Raw genomic sequence first — 19649 nt, 5'->3', positions numbered from 1 at the left:
TACATATACATATACATATACATATACATATACATATACATATACATGCATGTATTCAGTCTATATGTGGATTGACACGTATACACACACACACACACACACACACACACACACACACACACACACACACACACAAACACACACACACACACACACACACACACACACACACACACACACACAGGTTAACTCGGTCTAATAATGGTATTGTAGTTTGTTGTGAGGAAACTGCTCCTCAGGCCAGAAGGTGTGGAAGAGGGAGTGAAGATCTTCCCTGGTGGAGCCAGGGTTTCCATTGCTGGATTTCCTTGCCAGCGCTTTATCTGACAGAGAAGCAGGAAGTGACCCGGGAGGAGGAGAAAACAGAACCTCCCTGATACAAGAGGGACATTTACAGGTGTGTCAGCATCTGTGGTGAGAGCAGGACAGGTGGAGGAATGAAGATGAGCTGTGAGCAGTGAGGCTACGCAGGCTGGAGATGAAGAAGGTAGAGGACTTTAAGTGCTGAGGGTCAATAGTCCAGAGCTGTGGAGAAGGTGGAGGAGAGGTGGAGGAACAAAGAGGTTGGGATGGCTGGAGAAAAGAGTATCATCCGGAAGGAAAGGAAAGGTGGAGAAGATGGTGGGTGGGAGCAGCTGTGGTGTCTGCTTTGGAGATGCTGAAGAGTAGACAGGAGGCAGAAGTGCAGATGTGGAGGTCCCTCTTTGGGAGTGAGGAGGATGGAGAGGATCAAGAAGGAGTTTATCAGAGGGACACCACAAAGTTAAAGACGCACTAAGATGGTTTGGAGATGGACAGTGGAGGGATGGTGAAGATCTGGGTAGAAGGATACTGAGGTTGGAGCTGCCAGGAGGCTCTGGAGGAAGACCAGTGTGGAGGTTTATGGATGGAGGGGAGGAGGACAGGAAGGTGTGAGAGGAGAGGGTTAGATGGATGGTAATGATTGGCTAAGTGAAGTTAGATGAGATGATTGGAGATGATCCCCCTGGGGAGAACCATAACTGATCATCCATTCCATCATGCACCTGTCCCCAGTTGCTCTTCAGACCCGCTGAATCTCTGTCCCACCTGTGGCTCCATTAGCCAGAACTTCTCCTCCTGACAAGAAGCCGCCCCGAAACTTCTCCTGCAATCAGAGACCTGCTTCTCCAACAACCACCTATACACCAAGGTTAGGTTCTAGGTGTGTGTGTGTGACATGAGGGCAAAGGCTTAGAATGTCTTACAGAGGAACCCTGAGTCACCAAGAGCTTTCAGTTTCGTTGAAGTAGAAGGCAGGTATTCCCCGTGTCACACACACACACACACACACAAAGGTTCCGGTAAGGAGGTGGACATTCCTGTGTCATGGTGACTAACCCGTTCTCTACGCAGATGTTTGTCACTCAAAGTGGAACGTTAATGGAAGGGTTTCTCTTTCTGTTATCTTAACTGGCAGTGTGTGTGTGTGTGCGTGTCAGTACAAAGGCTCCGCTCCTCTGTCGTCATTAAATGTCATAAAAAAATGTGAGTTGGAGGTCAGGACTTTTCTCTCTCCTTCAGGTTCTCTCTGGGTTTCTTCCAGGTTCTCCTGTCCTTCCACAGCTCATTGAAGAAAGCGTCTGTAGGTGTGAATGAGAGGGTGAATGGTTGGATGATTGACAACTAACTTCCTGCAAAGAGGTTCCTAAGGGTCTGGTCAGAGCCCTTTGCTTCCAGAAGGTGGAGGTCGGACTCGTCTCCTGGTCCTCCTGTGGTTCTGGCGAGGGGTTGCTGGTTCTCCCGGGCTTGCTGTAGGTTCTGGGTGTGCGGCTCCCCGTGAGCTGCCAGAGTTCTCCTCCGCCTGCCCAAGGAACAACATCCGGCTGTTAATGACTCGCCGGTGAGAGGCATCCCATCATTCGCTCGGCTGCTGTGCCCTCATTACCGGCCCTGGTTCTCTGCGGGAGACCCCGCCCCCAGCGGGGGCAGGAGGCCCCGCCTCCCTGGTGGAGGCCAGCCTGGACGCCTTCACCTCGCATTTGTCTCAAGACACAATGACACTTATATAACAGGCATTCCAGGCATACCTTCACCTCCACCTCCACCTCCACCAGGGGCCACCTCCACCTCCACCCAGGACCACCTTGTCCTCCACCTCCAACCTGGACCACCGCGCTGGAGACCTAGAGAACCTGGAAGTGTGTAGATCATTTGTGTGGATGAGACCATTTGGGGTTTGGACCCACAAACCATCTGCTGGGGTTGACAGGAGAATCTTTACAGCCCAGGAGAACCCCCACCCGACACACACACACATACACATACACATACACATACACATACAAATACATATACACATACACACACATACACACACACACACACACACACACACACACAGAGCAGTGTGAGCAGTGAGTTTACCAACAATACTTTGGTAAATATAATCAGATTCTACTTACAGTGCCCTTATGCACGCCACTCTTGTGCACGCCGCCCTCGTGCATGCTGCCCTGTGCAGGAATGCTTGCACGGGCTCCATGCATGTCACTACTTCTGTCTCCCCCCTGATCCGCTGCACTGGAGCCGGGAAGTGGTGGAGCTCGGGGTCAAAGGTCACTCAGCCAGGAAACCTACATTCATTTCCTGCTGGTCAGTAGCCAGCATCACACACACGGACACACACACACACACGCAGGAATGCTTCAGTTTCATTGCCTGTGACAGTTGGGACAAAAGCTCAGCGAGGCGGAGTGGTGAAGGGGCCGAGCCCCTTCGTGTGTCCGCCCACCCTCCAGTCATAGAAATATCAACCTGACAGCCTGTCAATCAAACGCCACCTTCTCTCTGTCCTCACTCTCTCCTGAGATGTCTCTCTCCAGGCCTCATCTGGATCTCCTCCAATGGGCTCCCAGTGCCTCCTGCCAGCCGAAAAGGTAAAGGACTGCGGGCTGCGGGGATGAGGGATTTGCTTGAATTTCTCGTCTCATGACGCTTCGACATGGTCTCCTCAGGAGTGGGGGGAACACTCACAGATCTGGAGGACCTGAAGCTCAGCAGACCTCCGGGGAGCACAGGATGCAGGGGCTGTAATTGACAGGCAGCGTCTGATTGACAGCTACCGTTCAATTGCCAGGCAAACACCGAACCCCGTTGTTGAGATCAACCTGCTTCTTCAGGCTGAAATATTTGTGAATGGTTGGACTTTCGGCCTCGATGCACTCTGACACTCTGATTGTACCCGCCCGCCCACGCAAACACGCTCACGCGCGCGCATGCACACACGCACGCACGCACGCACGCACGCACGCACGCACGCACACACACACACACACACACACACACACACACACACACACACACACACACACACACTTACACCGGTGGCGCCACCTGCTGCCAGTAAATGTAGTCTCTATCAGCTCCTGAAGGAACCTTGGACTGTCAATGTACTCTAGGGTCCACTGACAGTACTCCTTGGTACACTGTAGTGTTTTCCATGTATTCCTGAGTTCTCTTTGTATCTTACTGATTCTACTGAAGGACTCTTTGACCAGAGGGATCGTTCTGGTCGAAGGTTCTCCATGGTGGAGACCAGGTTTGTGTTTGGGGTGTCCTGTGCTTCCCACCCCAACCAGCAGGGGGTGGCATGAAGCAGTGCCTGAGGACACAGGGACTTGGACAGCACTCGTCTAGCGTGTAGGTCTCGGCTCAGGATGGGTACCAGCAGCTCCAGGATCAAGAATGTTCCAATGGCTGAGGAGCTGATGCAGGAAACCGGCTGTGAGTTACAGGAAGTCCCTCACTGGTACTTCTCAGGTCCTCGCTCTTGGGCTCACTGATACCATCCAGCCAGGGTCTTCAGTCTGGCTCTCCATGGTTCTGCATATTGATAGGAAATCTTTGACGGGTTCTTCTCAAGAATCTCAACTGTTCCTTTTTTGTGGAACACCTTGAAGATTCATCAGATCTTCTCTTTCATTCTGCCTGATTTTAACTCGGTACCTCAGGGTTTCTCATGCTTCTTGCTGGTTCCACTAAATGTTACGAGAAACATTTCTGTGGCTCTTCTCTGTAAACAGTCTGGGTTCCCCCTGATGGGTTTATCTCCACCTCAACACGCCTGATAGGGGCGTCTGTTGGCCTGATAAGGCGCCTGGTGGATCATGTGACCCGACTGCCGTTTGGCAGGAGGTCCAGGAGGTTCTCAGACCTGGTTCTAAATCACTGACAGCAGAGGGTAAAACAGGAAGTGATGTTATCTCAGAGGTTTCCACTGAAAGGGGAAAGTTTGTTCCAGGAACCATAAAAAGAACCAGAACCATTGAAAAAGGATGTGAACTACTTTTGAACCTCCACATTCTGGGAAACCTCCAGGTGGTTGAGGAACTGTGTTGAAGGTCAAACCTGTGTGTTCTCAGTCTCCGCTGCCCATATCCTCCGTCTCTATGAGAGGTTCCAGTCCCTGGACCAGGAGAACGCTGGGCACCTCAGGTGATGTCTGCCAGCAGTTGCAGCACTGAGCGGGACTCCAGGTGTGGACCTTCTGACCTGGGGCCCCTTCTGATTCCAGGCCAGATGATCTGGAGGTGGTTGGAGAGCTAGCCATGAATCCCATCGGAGGCAGAATCATCAGTGCCTTTTTCCCGCCGGGGTGAGACCAAGGAAGCAGCGCCGCCATGGGTCAAACTTTACCTTCACGCTCCTCTCCTCCTGCCTCTCCAGGCAGGACCTGGTGGACTTCCCCTTCTTTGTCCGGATCCTGGCCCACTTCCGTCCCGCCAGCTCGGCCAGGAGCAGAGACGGTGTGCAACGGGAACCCTCCTGCAGCAGAACTGGGAAGCTCAAATGTTTGTGTTCTCCCAGCTTTGCCTCATCGATTTGTTCTTCTGAGGAGTGAAAGTTCTGATCACTGGCCTCCTGTCCAGTTGCGTTCCAGCTGTACGACCAGAATAATGATGGGAAGATCCAGAGGGAGGACCTTCTGCAGGTCAGACCCTCTCATGCACCTATTCAAAGACACACATTTTCACCCACTTCTCTAGAGGGAAGTGGAGAACCCACTCAGTATCAGAACCTCCAGGTTCTACTCACTACACACTTCCTGGGTCAATCAGCCTCACTGATTATGTTCATGGGTAGATATGGGGCGGTTCCTTTTTGGCCCAGGAGTTCTGTTGTCCAGACCCAGTCCAGCACCTGGTACTTTAGAACTGACACCTTCTCCAACCCGGTCTTTGGAACCCAAACATCAGCTGATTAGCTCCAAACCCCAGCTGGGTTCTTCTCTGAACCTTGTTGGAAACACTCCTGTTCTGAACGCTGGGTTTGACCAGGTGGTTCTCCTGCAGGTTCTCCGAGCCATGCTGGGGATCCAGGTGACAGAGGAGCAGCTGAAGAGCATTGCAGACCGAGCCCTGGAGGAGGCGGACCTGGACCGAGACGGGGCCATCTCCTTCAACGAGTTCATGAAGGTAAGACGTTCCGCTTCCCGCTGACCGATGACATAATTGCTGACCTTCTTCAGGGTCTGAAGAGAACCAGAAAGAGCAGAGGATGAGTTTCAAGAGCAAACCCTGGAAAATGAGAGTTGGGGTCAGAGGGTTGCTTTGAGGAGGTTCTCCTGGGGCCTCCTTCCAGAGGGGAGTTAGGCTAGTCCACCAGGAGGCGCCGTGGTCTGCCCATAACACAGGATCTCCCCAGGTTCCCCAGGAGGAGCCCTCATGGGACCCCCCCCCCCCCCTCCCCTTCGGAGGAGAACCATAACCACCCCTCTCCTCTGTCTTTCAGTCTCTGGAGAAGGTCGATGTGGAAAACCGGATGAGCACCTCCTTCCTGAAGTGACCTCCTCCGCTCAACGTCAGCACCTCCTCCTCTTGGTAGGAGAGGTGGAGAGGGACCTTCACATCTGCTGGATTCAGGGAGAGGGGGCCATGGGAGGGTGGAGGTGGTCAATAAATCCAGTTCACCAGAATAAGCTGAAATCACTGCAACTGTGTGTATGTGTCCAGGTCTAATAGATCAGAAACACACACTTTGTTTTTCACTCTTTTTAATGAAGAAGCTTTGATGGAATAAAATCACACAGCAACACCAGCATTAGACAGCTCCCCAGGAAATAGACAGGGCCGGGCTCCTCTAGGTCTTCTGGGACAGTGAGGCGAAGAGGAGCCAGTACAAGGAGTAACAGGTTCCTGTATGGAGGACGACAAGAAGATCAACCACTGCTCCAGAACTTCACATAGAACCAAGAGAGGGCGGGGGGGGCTCTTGGTCAGATTTTTATGGTCTTGGCATCACCAAGCGTGGTGGTTACCTGCGAATTTGAGCGCTATGGTAACCCGGTACCGTGCCACATCGCCACTGCCTCCCTTGATGTGGACAGGCAACCCATTGATCTCCTGTAACCATGGAAACCACAGCCCTCAGAGAAGGTGCTGGCATGGCCAAATCAGGAGGAACAGGTGGAGGTTCTCCGCTTGATGTCCTCAGACAGAAAGCAGAGAATCTGTGCGAGAAGATCCTGTGGACGCCTTTGGACCCAAAACAGGTACAGAGCCTGGCTCCAGAGCCAACCAACTCCACGCTGAAGAACCAGAGGTGGGTTCTTCACACTTCACACCTCCACACCTCTCCACACCTCACCTGGATCAGTTTCTGGGCTTTAGGAACTTTGTTGGTCATCCGTCGGGCCGAGCCGCTGAAGGCTTAACCCACCAGGACCTGGAGGTTCTTGAAGGAACTCAGGAGGGGCTTTCAACAAGGCGGGAATCAGCAGGTGTGTGTGTGTCATACAACTCATACATCTCTAATATTGGAAAACGCGCCACATGTCATTATAAGTGAAGAAGCCTCTGGGATGAGGGGTGAAAAGTCCCTAAGTCCTTAAGTGAAGAAATTCAAGGACAGTTGGCATAACAAGCAGATTTTGACAAAAATTTACAATGACCGGGATGACTGAGAACTTTCACAGACATCTCTAAGAGGTAATGTGAAATAGAGATCAGAGGGTTCTGGACTGAGGGACAGAAGGTTCTGGATGAAGGACAGGCGGTTCTGGCTGAGGGACGGGACCCTCAATTGACTGTCAGAATGCTCCTGCAGGGTTTAGAGTTGGTTTGGAAGGAAACATGAACAAGGGAGAGAGGAGGTGTCCCTTTTGTTTTCACACACACACACATACACACACACACACACACACACACACACACACACACACACAACCTTCAAATCACAAGTTTCTGGTACAAGTCCAAACAGAGGCTTCTGGTACAGGACCACAGACAAAGAACCTTCAAAACAGAAGCTGCTGGTAGGAGTCCAGACACAGAACCTTCAGGTGATGACCTTCAACATTCCCATCTCAATGTTCTGACATCTATATTTTGTAACATTAACTCCTCTCTCGTGTCTATGTTGAGTGTCTGGTTCACCTCCAGAGATTCTGTAGCCTCCTGGATCGAGGAATGGTCTTCATCCAGAACTACGTGGTCGATGTTGGACACTGAGGGAACAGGAACCAAGGAGAGGTCAGGGTTACTCTCCTGGTAGCAGCTGATCCGGAGGGAATGATTGTGAGATCTGAGGAGACTTACCTTCAGCCTCCTCTGCACCGGGGCGACACCACACAAACACAAGAAAGGAGGAATGGGAGAAGGTGCAGGAGAACAGTGGAGGTGCAGTCAAGGCAAGAGGTGGGATGGACAAGAGGATGGAGGATAAGAGGCGAACAGATTTAAAAAAATTGAGAGAAAGAATCCAGGATGAAGAGGAGGAAAAGTTGAAGATAAGGTTAGACGCAGGTGGAGGAAGGGAGGGTGAGCCATGGACAGTCATCAGGGCGAAGTCAGGCAGCAGCAGCACAAAGCATGACGGGAAAACACGACAAAAGAAAGAAAAAAACAGATTAATGGTGACCCAACAGCACAGAAGCATGGAGGCAGGAGAAGGTCTCCATGAGGTGGTGGGACAGATAGAAGAAACCAGAGTAACAGCGCCCTACTGCACAACATCCGATTCTTCTCAGCCTCTGCAACGCAACCAGCTGCCCCACTACACCTGCTGGGTGTTTGGGCAGAGCCACACACGCTCTAGTTTGCAGTAGGACTCCGCTTGGGTGGTCAGAGCAGACCTTCACGCAGATCTGACTACTATGGCCGTTTGAATACCTTTGATATCAATCAACTTTTAAGTTGGAATGTCCAGGACCATCACTGATCCGCCTGTCCCTGGACTACAGACTGGAGCCAGGCTCTAGTTAGTCTCCAGGTGAGATACAGATGAGGTTTAACAATGTTGAAAGCTAAAGCTCCACTTCGTCCATGGGTTCCAGCTGCACGTCTGCAATCAGCAGCCAGCATCTGCACCGAGGGGATAACGGACTGTGCAGCTCTGCAGCTGGAGATGGAGAGACCGTGCAGGAGAAGGACATGGCCGGTGGTGCCAGTAACAGGCCAGGACAGACTCACATAGCTCAGCATCTACTACATGGACCCGGAGTTCATACTCCTGGTCCAGGATGGACCTGGGACTCCCGGGTTTGGTTTCTACTAAAGTCCCACCCTGGGTGATGCTTTCTTTTCCACGTGCCACATAGAAAGCACCAACCACATCAGTTAGTCCAGGGAAACAATCCAAACAATAAAGCACGATATTCTTCTACCAGCCAGCAGGGTCGGGGAAATAGTCACACTTAGTTCTCTGGGTTTGTGGAAGCTGCCAGCATGAAGATGGCAGCCGGCTTTGCTCCAGGTCAATGTAATGCCTCTGGAAGCCATGCTTTGGTCCGGGTTAGCAGCTCAGCGTGGCTTTCAGAGAGGACCGGACCATCAGGGTGGTTTTCGAAGTCCAATGGGCCAGGAGAACAAGGTGGAGACAAAAATGGATTTGCCTGCGTTGCTTCTGCATGTTAGGTGGCACAGACAGACACAGCTGCGCTGGAGATGAGGTTAATACATTCCCACATTTATGGTGAACATGGATCATGGACGGCTAATCAACGAGACAGGTTCTCCATTCACTTTCAAATACACATGGTGTCAATGAGAAGTCAGAGGGGGAGAATCTGGAGCAGAATTACCGTTAACTGAAGAGGACATGCATGACAGACAAAGAGACGTCAGTCAGACTGGAACTCCATCAGTCTAAACATCACAACACACGCACACGCACACACACACACACACACGCACACACATGAGTCAGTGGAAACATTCCCCGTTGTGTTTTATTCTGAAAGGTTCAGGCATCTCTTCCTGTGCTGTAATTCCAGGTCACACCGAGTGATAGCAGTCGAAATGGACACGCCCCCCTTGGCCAATCAGCTGCTGCCTCAGATTCGCTGACCAATCAGGGGCAGAGAAATTTATGAAATTTTATTAATGTGTGTGTGTGTGTGTGTGTGTGTGTGTGTGTGTGTGTGTGTGTGTGTGTGTGTGTGTATGTATTGTGCAGGTCATGGTGCACATGCTCCGCAGCCACGTCCACACACATTTAAAGAAACAGACTCTGGACCCGACTTGGACCCCCACTGGGCTCCAGCCTCCAGAACACTCAGAATAAACATCTGAGAATAAACAACAGATGGACAGACACCGGTATCTAATTGGTCCACTCTCACCTGACACAGGTAGGGTGAGAACACAACTAACCTGAAACTAACACTCCAGAACATCAACAACAACAGCTCAAGACCCTCTGACCTCAAGGGGCAGAGAGAGCAGCCCCCCAACACGCACACACACACACACACACACACACACACACACACACACACACACACACACACACTCACACACATACACACAACTCCCCAAAATTCAAAGAAGAAGTGAGAGGAAGGTTCACTGCCCCGGAGCTGCTTCATGTTTCCACGGTTGCTGGTTTTGCATTCTGACAAGGACACACACACACATTCTGACAAGGTGCCAGAATCTTGATAGACGCTTAACAGTTGTCCCCTGCAAGAAGTGGGGAGTTGCACTTCCTGTTTTCAACAATAAAAGCACCAGACATGTGCAGGCAAAGCACAACACACACACACACACACACACACACACACACACACACACACACACACGCACACACACGCACACACACGCACACACACACACACACGCACACACGCACACACACGCACACACACACACACACACACACACACACACATTTTCCTGAGGTCAGCTTCACTTGGAGGACCTTAGCAAGACTTATACAGCATACACATAATATCAATGTATAGGAGACACCAGGGGAAAACATCACATAATAACCCTGGTAGGGGGACTGGGCCTAGTAAAACAGGAAGTAATGTCACCAAGAACGTCAGTGCAACAGGATTGGGTAAGAGAAGGCACCCAATTGGTTGGAGGAATTCCCTGCTACCATTTGATTGGTCCAGGTCACAGTCGCATCTGTTTGCCACAAAGGGCGGAAAGTTCCGGTACCTCCGCTGAGTTCTGCACTTCCTTCTGAAGCAGGTTCCATTTCCTCCTCCAGGAGACAATTCACAGCCAAGCTTTGGACGGTGGCCAGACGCCTCGCCGCCACAGCCTGGTGAGTCCAACACACTCCGAGAACACTCGCACAACACTAAAAGAACCTTAGAGAACACTAATGGAACCTTCAAGAACAATAGGAGAACACAGACGACACTTGGAGAACACACATAGGACCTCAGAGAACACAGGAAATACTCATGGAACATTGAAGAGAACCTTTAGAGCGCACACACACACCCACACACACATGCACACACAGCAGGTCGACCCATCACCTGATGCTCCTTCCTCACATCATAAACACTTTGACAAATAACTACTACTTTTACTACTAATACTCGCAGTGCTAGAACTCCCCTTAATGCAGTGAGCTGTGGACTTGTCTAGGTAGTTGCCCCTGCCCCAGCTCCGACGTCCCCTCAGACCACCGGACGGACGTCCGATCTACTTCCAGTCCTATGGCCACCATGCTGCGCTCTCTGGCATCCCCGCTGGCTGGCCCTGGCACCGTGCCCCTGCTCCTGCTGCCGCTGTCGGTCATCACGGCGACACCAGGCTCCCCGCCACAGGCCTGCTTGCCCAAGACCTGCTCCTGGAGCTGCATGATTTTCACCCTGGAGTGGCCTGGAGGTTTCTGTCAGGTGACCCTTATCTTCATTCTCATTCTCAGCTTCACCAACAATCAGTAGAACCAGAAGATCCATACAGGTGTGACAGGGAGGACACGGGGGGGGCAAGACTAGAATACAGTGTTCAAGGAAGACGAGGACAAAAGGAAAGCCAGAAGGGAGGAAAGGAGGGCAGAGGATCATGTGACCAAAGGCAGGGTGTCATCCAGCTACATCTGACCTTCTGTGTCCTTCAATCCCAGCACAAAGCGGACCTCTGCAGACTCCCGCCCTCCGTCAACGGCTGGACCATCCATGGCCTCTGGTAACTCCTTGCTTCTTTGTACTTTTCCTGCCAGGGGTCGCCACTCCTCTCTCACACCTACTACCTTTATATCCTCTTTCACTACGTCCATAAATCTTCTCTTTGCTCTTCCTTGAGACATCCTGCCTGGCATCTTTAATTCCAGCATCCGTCTACCAACATATTCACTATCCCTCCTCTGTACATGACAGAGCAACCTCAATCTGGCTTCTCTGACCTTCTCTCCAAAACATCGAACATATGCGGTTCCTCTGAAAGAATCATTTCTGATCCTATCCATCCTGGTCACTCCCAAAGAGAACCTTACCATCTTCATCTCTTCGACCTCTAGCTCTGCCTCCTGTCTTTTCGTCATTGTAACTGTTTCTAGGCCATACAGCATCACTAGTCTCACCGCTATCTTGTACACTTTTCCTTTCATTCTGGCTGATAGTCTTCTATCACATAGTACCCCTTTTCTCCACCCATTCCAACCTGCTTGAACCCGTCTCTTCGCCTCTTTTCCCCAATCTCTGTTGTTCTGGACTGTTACATTACATTACAGTCATTTGGCAGACGCTTTTAACCAAAGCGACTTACAAGAAGTGCAATTCAGCAGAAGTCAGAATTCAGAAGTGCCCACTCCACCAAATAGCCATCTCAGAACCATATACATAAATACACCTTTATTTTTTTTAGCAAGGGCTAAGTACGATTAGTTGGGTAATGCTTGGTGAGGAGGTATGTTTTCAGCTCACGGCGAAAGATGGGCAGCGACCCTGCTGTTCTGACCTTTTTCAGGAGTTCGTTCCACCACTGAGGAGCCAAGAGAAGAGCTAAGACTGGTTCGATCGCCAGCCAGGGGCTCTGAGTGATGGGGTGGACAGTCGTCTAGAGGTGGCAGATCAGAGGGGACAGGTAGGGACATGTGGCTTGACCATAGCCTGGAGATAAGACGGGGCCTCCCCCATTCACAGCCCGGTAGGCAAGCACCAGGGACTTAAACTTGATGTGGGTGGCTACCGGGAGCCAGTGTAGGGACATAAGAAGGGGAGTTGTGTGGTAGAATTTGGGACGATTGAACACCAGGCGTGCTGGCGCTTTCTGAATAAGCTCCAGAAATCTGATGGTCACCGCTGGGGCATCAGCAAGGAGGGAGTTGCAGTAGTCCAAAATAGAGATGACTAGGGCCTGGATGAGTATCTGCGCTGTATCTTCAGTGAGGAATCTGCGGATCTTCTTTATGTTGTAGAGGCGGAATCCGCAGGAACATGCGACTGGTGCGACGTTTGCTGAGAATGACAGTTGGTTTTCAAGGACCACACCTAGGTTTCTCGGAGTTGGGGTTGGCCTTACCACAGTATTGTCAATGGTGATGGCCAGGTCTCTGTGCGGAGAACCTTTCCCTGGGAGAAAGAGCAGCTCAGTTTTGTCTAGGTTGAGCCTCAGGTGGTTAATCCCCATCCAATCTGAGATATCAGACAGACAACCTGTAATTTGGGTTTCGACCTGTGTGTCAGACGGAGGGAGGGACAGAATCCGCTGTGTGTCCTCAGCATAGCAGTGGTAAGAGAAGCCATGTGAGTAAATGACAGAACCAAGCGATGTTGTGAACAGGGAGAAGAGGGGAGGGCCTAGAACCCAACCTTGTGGAACACCGGGAGTCAGTCTGCAGGTTCTGACAAAGCCCCCCTCCATGTCACCTGATAGGAGCGACCTGTCATGTAGGATACCAACAGGGAGAGTGTAGAGCCTGTGACACCCAGACCCTTGAGGGTGGAGACAAGGTTCTGGTGGTTGACTGTGTCAAACGCAGCTGACAGGTCAAGAAGTATGAGCACAGACGAGAAAGAGGCTGCTCTCGCTTCCTGCAGTGATTTGGAAAACGCAAGGAGGGCTGTCTCTGTCGAGTGACCTACCTTGGACCCTGACTAAAGAGGCTCCAAGTGGTTGTTTTGCTGAAGGCAGAGAGAGAGTTGGTTAAAGACTGTTTGTTTTTGAGAGATAGGGTAGTTTGGAGGCGGGTCTATAGTTTTTGACGTCAGATGGGTCAAGTGCTGGTTTCTTGAGCAGAGGGGTGACCCTCGCAGACTTAAAGGCAGATGGAAAGCAGCCTGTCTGGAGAGACATTCTGATGAGGTGAGATAGGAAGGGGAGAAGGTCTGGTGCTATGGATTGTAAGAGGGGGGAGGTGACCAGGTCGAGGGGACAGGGGGTCGGGCGGCTGCATGTTATGAGTTTGAGGACCTCTGGGGGAGGGAGAGGGGTGAAGTGGGGTAGGGTAGGCTGAGGTAGGCAAGGAGGGGATGAAGAAGACGGGTTGGAGGAGGGGGGGTAGTGACTGGTGCGGCAGGTGGGGAGGGAGAGGAGGGGAGGGTGGCTGTGGAGCTGGTCGAATTGTGAGAGAAAGAAGATCTAATGTAACTTACTTTCTTTTTGAAGAAGTTTGCAAAGTCATCGGGAAGAAGGGAAGCGGTGGTCGGGGTAGGAGGGGGTTGGAGAAGAGTATTGAAGGTTTCGATTAGTTTCCTGGTATTAGATGCAGAGGATTGTATTTTAGAGCGATAGAGGGTGGCTTTTGCTGTTGAGAGAATGGGGTAGAATGTGAATAGGAGCGACTTGAAATTTTGAAGGTCATCAGGGAGTATGGATTTCTTCCATTTGCGTTTGTCAGCTCTGAGGGTCCATCTTTCACTACTCACAGTGTCAGATAGCCATAGTGAGGGTCAAAGGAGGAGAGGAGAGAAACTAGTGGTTCAAGCTTGTCATTTTAGGTGGATGGAAGAAAGTGTGACGGAAACAGGAGATTTCCATTCTGGGGAGACTAACGAGCCAGTTCCACCCCCACGCTCATTAGCTCTGGGGGTGTGAGTGAAAGTCTACACATCTGACAGGGCAATCCATGTTTCTGTGAGAGCTAGAAAGTTTAGTGTGCAAGTGGATATATGGGTTGCAATGAAACCTTTTCTTTCACTGCTGAGAGCCCCAGGTACCATCTGCTTAGTGTAGTTAGATACAGTTGGATATATGAGGTTGGAAGGGTCACAGCATCTAGGTGTGACCCGTCTGCGGGCGGGTGCTATGATGGGGATGGGAAGGAAGCGCATGGTCTAGACTAGGGGAATGGTTGGCGGTTGGTTGTACATAGGTTTTGTTGATTTTGCTTGACCACGTTTTTGCCTTGAAAAAGTTGCCTGCCTTAATTCGGGGTGCCCTACACTACGAATGCTCAGCTATGAAAACCCAGCTTTCAAGAGTGGCTGGAATTTAAGGAGCACTAATTGTCAGTCAATCACCGACAGGCAGGACACTGGGATACGCCCAGACACGTCCCAAGTTGATGGCCCAATCAGAAACAGAAACCAATCACAGCAAGGACTAGAACCACCACAACAAGAACAACAAGAACAACAACAGCAATAACAACAACAGCATGGTCCATAATACCCCTACAGCACACCACACCACTGTCTCACAGCTAGCATACTGTACATATCCTGCAGCAGTCTAGTATACTTCTCTGCCACTCCAGATTGCCTCATACAATACCAGAGTTCCTCTCTACGCACCCTTTCATATGCTTTTTCTGGGTCTACAAAAACACAATGCAGCTCCCTCTGGCCTTCTCTGTAGCATTTTCAAAGCAAATACTGCATCTGTAGTACTCTCTCTAGGCATGAAGCCATACAGTTGTTCACAAATGCTGACTTCTGCTCTCAGTCTAGTTTCCACTACTCTTTCCCATAACTTCAATGTATGGCTCATCAACTTTATCCCTCTATAGTTGCCGCAATTCTGCACATTCCCCTTATTCCTAAAACTGGGGATTATCACAATCCTGTTGCATAAACTAGTCAGAAACTCTACTGCTGCCTCTCCTTGACACTTCCACACCGCCACAGGTATATCATTAGGACCAGGCCTTTCCACTCTTCGTCCTCTTCAATGCCTTCCTCACATCCATTGTACTAATCTGGGCTACTTTGTGGTCTACAATAGTCACCTCTTCTCCCCTTTCCTATCTTTCATTTTCTACATTCATCAGCTCTTCAAAGTACCATGTTTTCCGCACTATGAGGCGCACCAGATAATAAGGCGCACCTTCAATGAATGGCCTATTTTAATTTTTTTTCATATATAAGGTGCACCGCATTATAAGGCGCATAAAATTGAAGCTACAGTAGTGGCTGGGGTTGCGTTTTGCATCCACAAAATGGAGCTGCACTGAAGGGAATGTCAACAAAACAGTCAGATGAGTCAGTTAAACTTTATTAATAGAATACAAACCAACGTTCTGACAACTCCGTTCACTCCCAAAATAAGTTAGTGCATTCACTATGCAGTACCGTAAATACCGGTAGCTCTTACCAGTATTTAAGCCACCTATGTTCAAACAGTGTATTTCCAATTTGTCACAGTTCGAGGCTTTTACAAACAAAACAAAAAAACGAAAGCATCAAGAGGGATCGTCTCTAAATTCATCGATGTTAAGTTCGCGTGCTAGCACTGATGCCTTCTTTTGAATAGTGACTTCTACTTGCTGCTCTCAGTTCAATAACCCACTGTTCATGTTTGTCCTTTAACTGTAGCCATCTTGCTTTGTTCCCTCGGAAACTGTTTGGTCAACTCTACTGGGTGCGGTCATCTTGTTGCTTCCTCCACTTCCGCACCATTGATTCGTTAATGTTGAATTCTCTTGCTGCTGCTCTATTCCCATATTCTACTGCGTGACTGATAGCCTTGTGTTTAGATTCTGTGTCGTAAGCCTGTCCCTGAAAGGTGCCATTTGGGGGTCTTTGTCTTTATACATATACAAGTGATGTGGGACTGAAATTCCCCTTTACCGTTTCTACCGCTGCTACTTTGGTGACACACACACACACACACACACACAAACACACACACACACACAAAAATGGAAATGAAAATGCACACTCCTGCGCACTACTTCTTCTACGGGAGAAAATGGCATTGACGGCTGCTTCCCATACCTGCGAGACCTCTTGTGGCTCAATATTGGTCCATATATAAGGTGCACCGAGAAGATTTGAGAAGATTAAAGGCTTTTACGTGCGCCTTATATTGCGGAAAATATGGTACTCTTTCCATCTTCCCATCAAATATGGTACTTTTTCCATCTTCCCATCACTGTTCTAGCATCTGTCAATATATTTCCCTCTCTATCTCTAACCCTAACCCTAACCTGTTGTATATCCTTTCCATCTTTATCTCGCCTAACCTGTATAGATCATTCTCTTCCTGCTATATTTACCTTACGTTGTATCTCCCTGTACTCCTTTCTGTTCTGCTCAGTCCTCTCCGTGTCCCACTTTTTCTTAGCTAACCGCTTTTTCTGTATATAGTCCGGCACTTCCTCATTCCACCACCAAGTCTCCTTATCTACTTTCCTTCCAGATGACACACCAAGTTGTCTCCTACCTGTCTCCCCGATAACACTAGCTGCCCAATCATCTAGAAGCTCTCCCTGACCACCCAGAGCCTTTCTCAACTCCTCCCTGAAAACCAAACAAAACTCCTCCCTTTTCAGCTTCCACCACTTTGTCCTCTGCGCTGCCTTTGTCCTATTGATCTTCCTTGTCACAAGAGTTATCCTACAAACCAGCATTCTATGCTGTCTGGCTGCACTCTCACCTACCACTACTTTGCAGTCACTGATCTCTTTCAGGTTACCTTGTCTATACAAGATTTAGTCCACCTGCCTGCTCTTACCTCTGCTCTTATAAGTTACCCTATGTTCCTGTCTTTTCTGGAAAAAAAAGCGTTGATTACAGCCATTTCCATCCCTTTTGCAAAATATACCATCATCTGTCCCTCTGCATTCCTATCCTGTGTACCAAATCTGCCCATCATTTCTTCATCCCCTCTATTGCCTGCACCAACATGCCCATTGAAGTCTGCACCAATTACCACTCTCTCGTCTCTGGGAATATTCTGAATCACTTCATCTAGCTCACTCCAGAACTTCTTCTCCTCACACTAACATCCCACTTGTGGGACATAGCCACTAACAACATTGAGCATCACACCTTCAATTTCCAGTTTCAGACCAATAAGTCTATCTGACATTCTTTTCACTTCCAGATCATTCCTAACAAACTCCTCCTTCAAGATAACTCCTACTCCATGTCTCTTCTTGTCACTACTGAGATAGTACAAGTTAAAGCCTGCTTCTAAGCCTTCCTTCCTTTCTACCTGGACACACAGTATATCCACTTTCCTCTTCTGCATCATGTCAACCCACTCTACCTTTTCTTGTCACGGTCCCAATATTCAAAGTCTGTACTCTCAATCCCAAATTCTTACCTTTCCTCTTCTCTCTCTGCTTCCAAACACAGCTTCCACCTCTCCTTCTTAGACCTACAGTAGCCCAGTTTCTACTGGTTCCCTGTAGGTCATTGGTACCAATGGCGGTCATTGTTAACCCAGGTGTGATCTGGTGTGATCTCGTTATTATGTTTGATTCGGCAAAAACCAAACCTGCCGTTTTATGCCGGATGACCTTCCTGACGCAACCCTCTGCATTTATCTGGGCTTGGGACCCGCTCCGGGAGACACCAACCCGTGCTGCCCTGAGGCTGCATTCCATCGCCTCTGGTATCTATCAGCTAGCATCTGGAGACACCATCACCGCGGTCGGCTGACCTTCACGCCTTCTCCTCCACAGGCCTGTCCACCCCAAGAACTGCTCCACCTGTTGGCCCATGTTCCACTCAGACATCCAGGTGGGCGAGTGTGCACGAGTGTGTGTGTCCAGGTGTGATGATGATGATGATGATGATGATGATGATGATGATGATGATGATGATGATGATGATGATGATGATGACATCATCTTCCAGGAGGTGGAGGCAGAGCTTGAGCAGTACTGGCCATCTCTTCTGAAGGGCACATGCAGCTTCCAGTTCTGGTGCGAAACACCAGGGGTTTGATCCCTCCTCTGCCAGAAATAGTCCCAACCATCTTCATTTCAGTCCTCCTTTAATTTAAGTTTCTGTCTTCACCCCATCCCTCTGCTGTGCGTGTGCAACAGGCAAGACGAGTGGGGTAAACATGGCGTCCAAGCAGGAAATGTGGAGGGGATGAACTCACCGCTAAGATACTTCAAGACCTGCCTTCAACTCAGAGAACGCTTCGACTTAGACAAGTCCGCACACACAGGCACACACACATGCACATATGTGTACCTAAAAACCTCCAGGACAGTTAGATATTTTTCTGAAAGGCAGGACACTATTTTGTTAGTCATACTATTCTTATAATGATTACATTTTAACCCCCAAAATAAGACTAACAAAAATCCCTAGAAGCCAGACCTAGCTGTACTGCCCCCTCAGTCCAGCAGGATCCAGGGTCCTCTGTCCAGCAGAAAATGGCCTCTGGACCACATGGTGGTCCGGAGGCATGCCACCAGAACCTCTTCTTCAGTGAAGCTTGGATGTGTGTGTGTGTGTCCCCTGCAGGAGGCTGGAGGCCGCCGGGATCACGCCGTCCTGCGAGCGAACATACAAGGTGACCCATGCCACAACCTACTTTGTGTGTGTTATCTGTGATGTTCTGCTGCTACCTTCAGGCAGGCTCTGAACACCTGAGCAGACCTCAGTTCTAGATCTTCGCTTGGACCAATCTCCTGCTGGGAACTTGTTGGTCAGCTTGGCGTGTGTGTGTGTGTGTGTGTGTGTGTCCGTCCACAGCTGCAGGAGGTGCGTGCAGTCCTGGACCCCCTGGTTGGCAAGCAGACTGAGATCCAGTGTGTGACGGACAAGCAGGTCAGATCTTCACGCGAAGGCCGAGGGCTCGGCTCAGCTCCTGTCTAGGTTCTCCTGGCATCAGCTGTGACACGTGTGTGTTCCTCAGGGCAAAGAGGTCTGGTTCCAGGTGAAGATCGAACTGTTCAGGAACCTGACTGTGGGCTGCAATCACTATGACAACTCTGGAGTGGCAGCCTCTGGCGGCCACCCCTGCCCGGTGAACTCCACCTTCTTCTTCCTGCCCCTTGACCACAAGCAGCCCTCCAGGCCCTGTGGCTGACTCAATGGTTCTGCTGGATCTCCTGCACGCAAGCTGAAGACAGAGGCACTTTCAGAGAAGCCATGTCAAGGGGATCGTAAACGTTCAGCTGCAGCTTTGGGGGCTTGGACCTTCTCCAGGTGTTTGGCTGGCTGAGTTCACTGTGCTGAGCTGCTTCTGCTTATTAAAATCATGAATTGCAGATGTTCAGGTATCCTCCTTGCAGATTCAGAACTGACCCTCGGTGGT

General features: G+C 50.1%; 3 protein-coding genes across 5 annotated transcripts; 2 read left to right on the top strand and 1 right to left on the bottom strand.

The window, feature by feature from the left end:
- The first annotated feature begins 3612 nt into the window (after positions 1-3612).
- On the top strand, positions 3613-5935 carry chp2 (calcineurin-like EF-hand protein 2). Of its 2 annotated transcripts, none has more exons than XM_086139294.1 (7): positions 3613-3744; positions 4383-4455; positions 4535-4615; positions 4687-4811; positions 4890-4951; positions 5313-5435; positions 5752-5935. In XM_086139294.1, exons 1-7 carry the CDS (start codon positions 3678-3680, stop codon positions 5803-5805), a joined length of 585 nt encoding a protein of 194 aa, XP_085995420.1. In that variant the 5' UTR covers positions 3613-3677; the 3' UTR covers positions 5806-5935. The 2 variants fall into 2 exon arrangements, with proteins under 2 accessions (XP_085995420.1, XP_085995428.1); XM_086139302.1 differs by having other exon boundaries at positions 4687-4766; positions 5752-5930.
- Positions 5936-6099: 164 nt separating this feature from the next.
- On the bottom strand, positions 6100-6675 carry cox7a1 (cytochrome c oxidase subunit 7A1). The gene is made up of 3 exons (XM_086178143.1): positions 6607-6675; positions 6278-6362; positions 6100-6155 (listed from the first exon to the last, which is right to left on the bottom strand). Exons 1-3 carry the CDS (start codon positions 6643-6645, stop codon positions 6100-6102), a joined length of 180 nt encoding a protein of 59 aa, XP_086034269.1. The 5' UTR covers positions 6646-6675.
- Positions 6676-10214: 3539 nt separating this feature from the next.
- rnaset2l (ribonuclease T2, like) lies at positions 10215-19602 on the top strand. Of its 2 annotated transcripts, none has more exons than XM_086139280.1 (9): positions 10215-10515; positions 10852-11101; positions 11332-11393; positions 18058-18115; positions 18233-18300; positions 18424-18537; positions 18854-18902; positions 19085-19159; positions 19248-19602. In XM_086139280.1, exons 2-9 carry the CDS (start codon positions 10919-10921, stop codon positions 19419-19421), a joined length of 783 nt encoding a protein of 260 aa, XP_085995406.1. In that variant the 5' UTR covers positions 10215-10515; positions 10852-10918; the 3' UTR covers positions 19422-19602. The 2 variants fall into 2 exon arrangements, with proteins under 2 accessions (XP_085995406.1, XP_085995400.1); XM_086139274.1 differs by having other exon boundaries at positions 10217-10515; positions 10848-11101.
- Positions 19603-19649: the final 47 nt, after the last annotated feature.

This window comes from Fistularia commersonii, chromosome 3, assembly GCF_037954325.1.
Source record: "Fistularia commersonii isolate RoL2024-O1a breed Wild chromosome 3, RoL_Fcom_v1.0, whole genome shotgun sequence".
Lineage (NCBI taxonomy): Eukaryota > Metazoa > Chordata > Actinopteri > Syngnathiformes > Fistulariidae > Fistularia > Fistularia commersonii.
The sequence above is the reverse complement of the archived record's forward strand: the minus strand, read 5'-3'. Positions and strand labels throughout refer to the sequence as shown.

What these genes read in the sequence shown, in the direction of transcription:
- chp2 (XM_086139294.1), top strand. Translation starts at nt 3,678, where the DNA reads ATGGGTACCAGCAGCTCCAGGATCAAGAATGTTCCAATGGCTGAGGAG. An exon ending in CAGAACTGGGAAGCTCAAAT is followed by an intron (nt 4,812 to 4,889) that starts GTTTGTGTTCTC and finishes CCTCCTGTCCAG; the next exon opens with TTGCGTTCCAGCTGTACGAC. An exon ending in AGAGGGAGGACCTTCTGCAG is followed by an intron (nt 4,952 to 5,312) that starts GTCAGACCCTCT and finishes GTTCTCCTGCAG; the next exon opens with GTTCTCCGAGCCATGCTGGG.
- cox7a1 (XM_086178143.1), bottom strand. Translation starts at nt 6,645, where the DNA reads ATGACCAACAAAGTTCCTAAAGCCCAGAAACTGATCCAG. An exon ending in AAGCCCAGAAACTGATCCAG is followed by an intron (nt 6,363 to 6,606) that starts GTGAGGTGTGGA and finishes CCATGGTTACAG; the next exon opens with GAGATCAATGGGTTGCCTGT. An exon ending in CATAGCGCTCAAATTCGCAG is followed by an intron (nt 6,156 to 6,277) that starts GTAACCACCACG and finishes TCCTCCATACAG; the next exon opens with GAACCTGTTACTCCTTGTAC.
- rnaset2l (XM_086139280.1), top strand. Translation starts at nt 10,919, where the DNA reads ATGGCCACCATGCTGCGCTCTCTGGCATCCCCGCTGGCTGGCCCTGGC. An exon ending in TGGACCATCCATGGCCTCTG is followed by an intron (nt 11,394 to 18,057) that starts GTAACTCCTTGC and finishes TCTCCTCCACAG; the next exon opens with GCCTGTCCACCCCAAGAACT. An exon ending in AGTGTGTGACGGACAAGCAG is followed by an intron (nt 19,160 to 19,247) that starts GTCAGATCTTCA and finishes TGTGTTCCTCAG; the next exon opens with GGCAAAGAGGTCTGGTTCCA.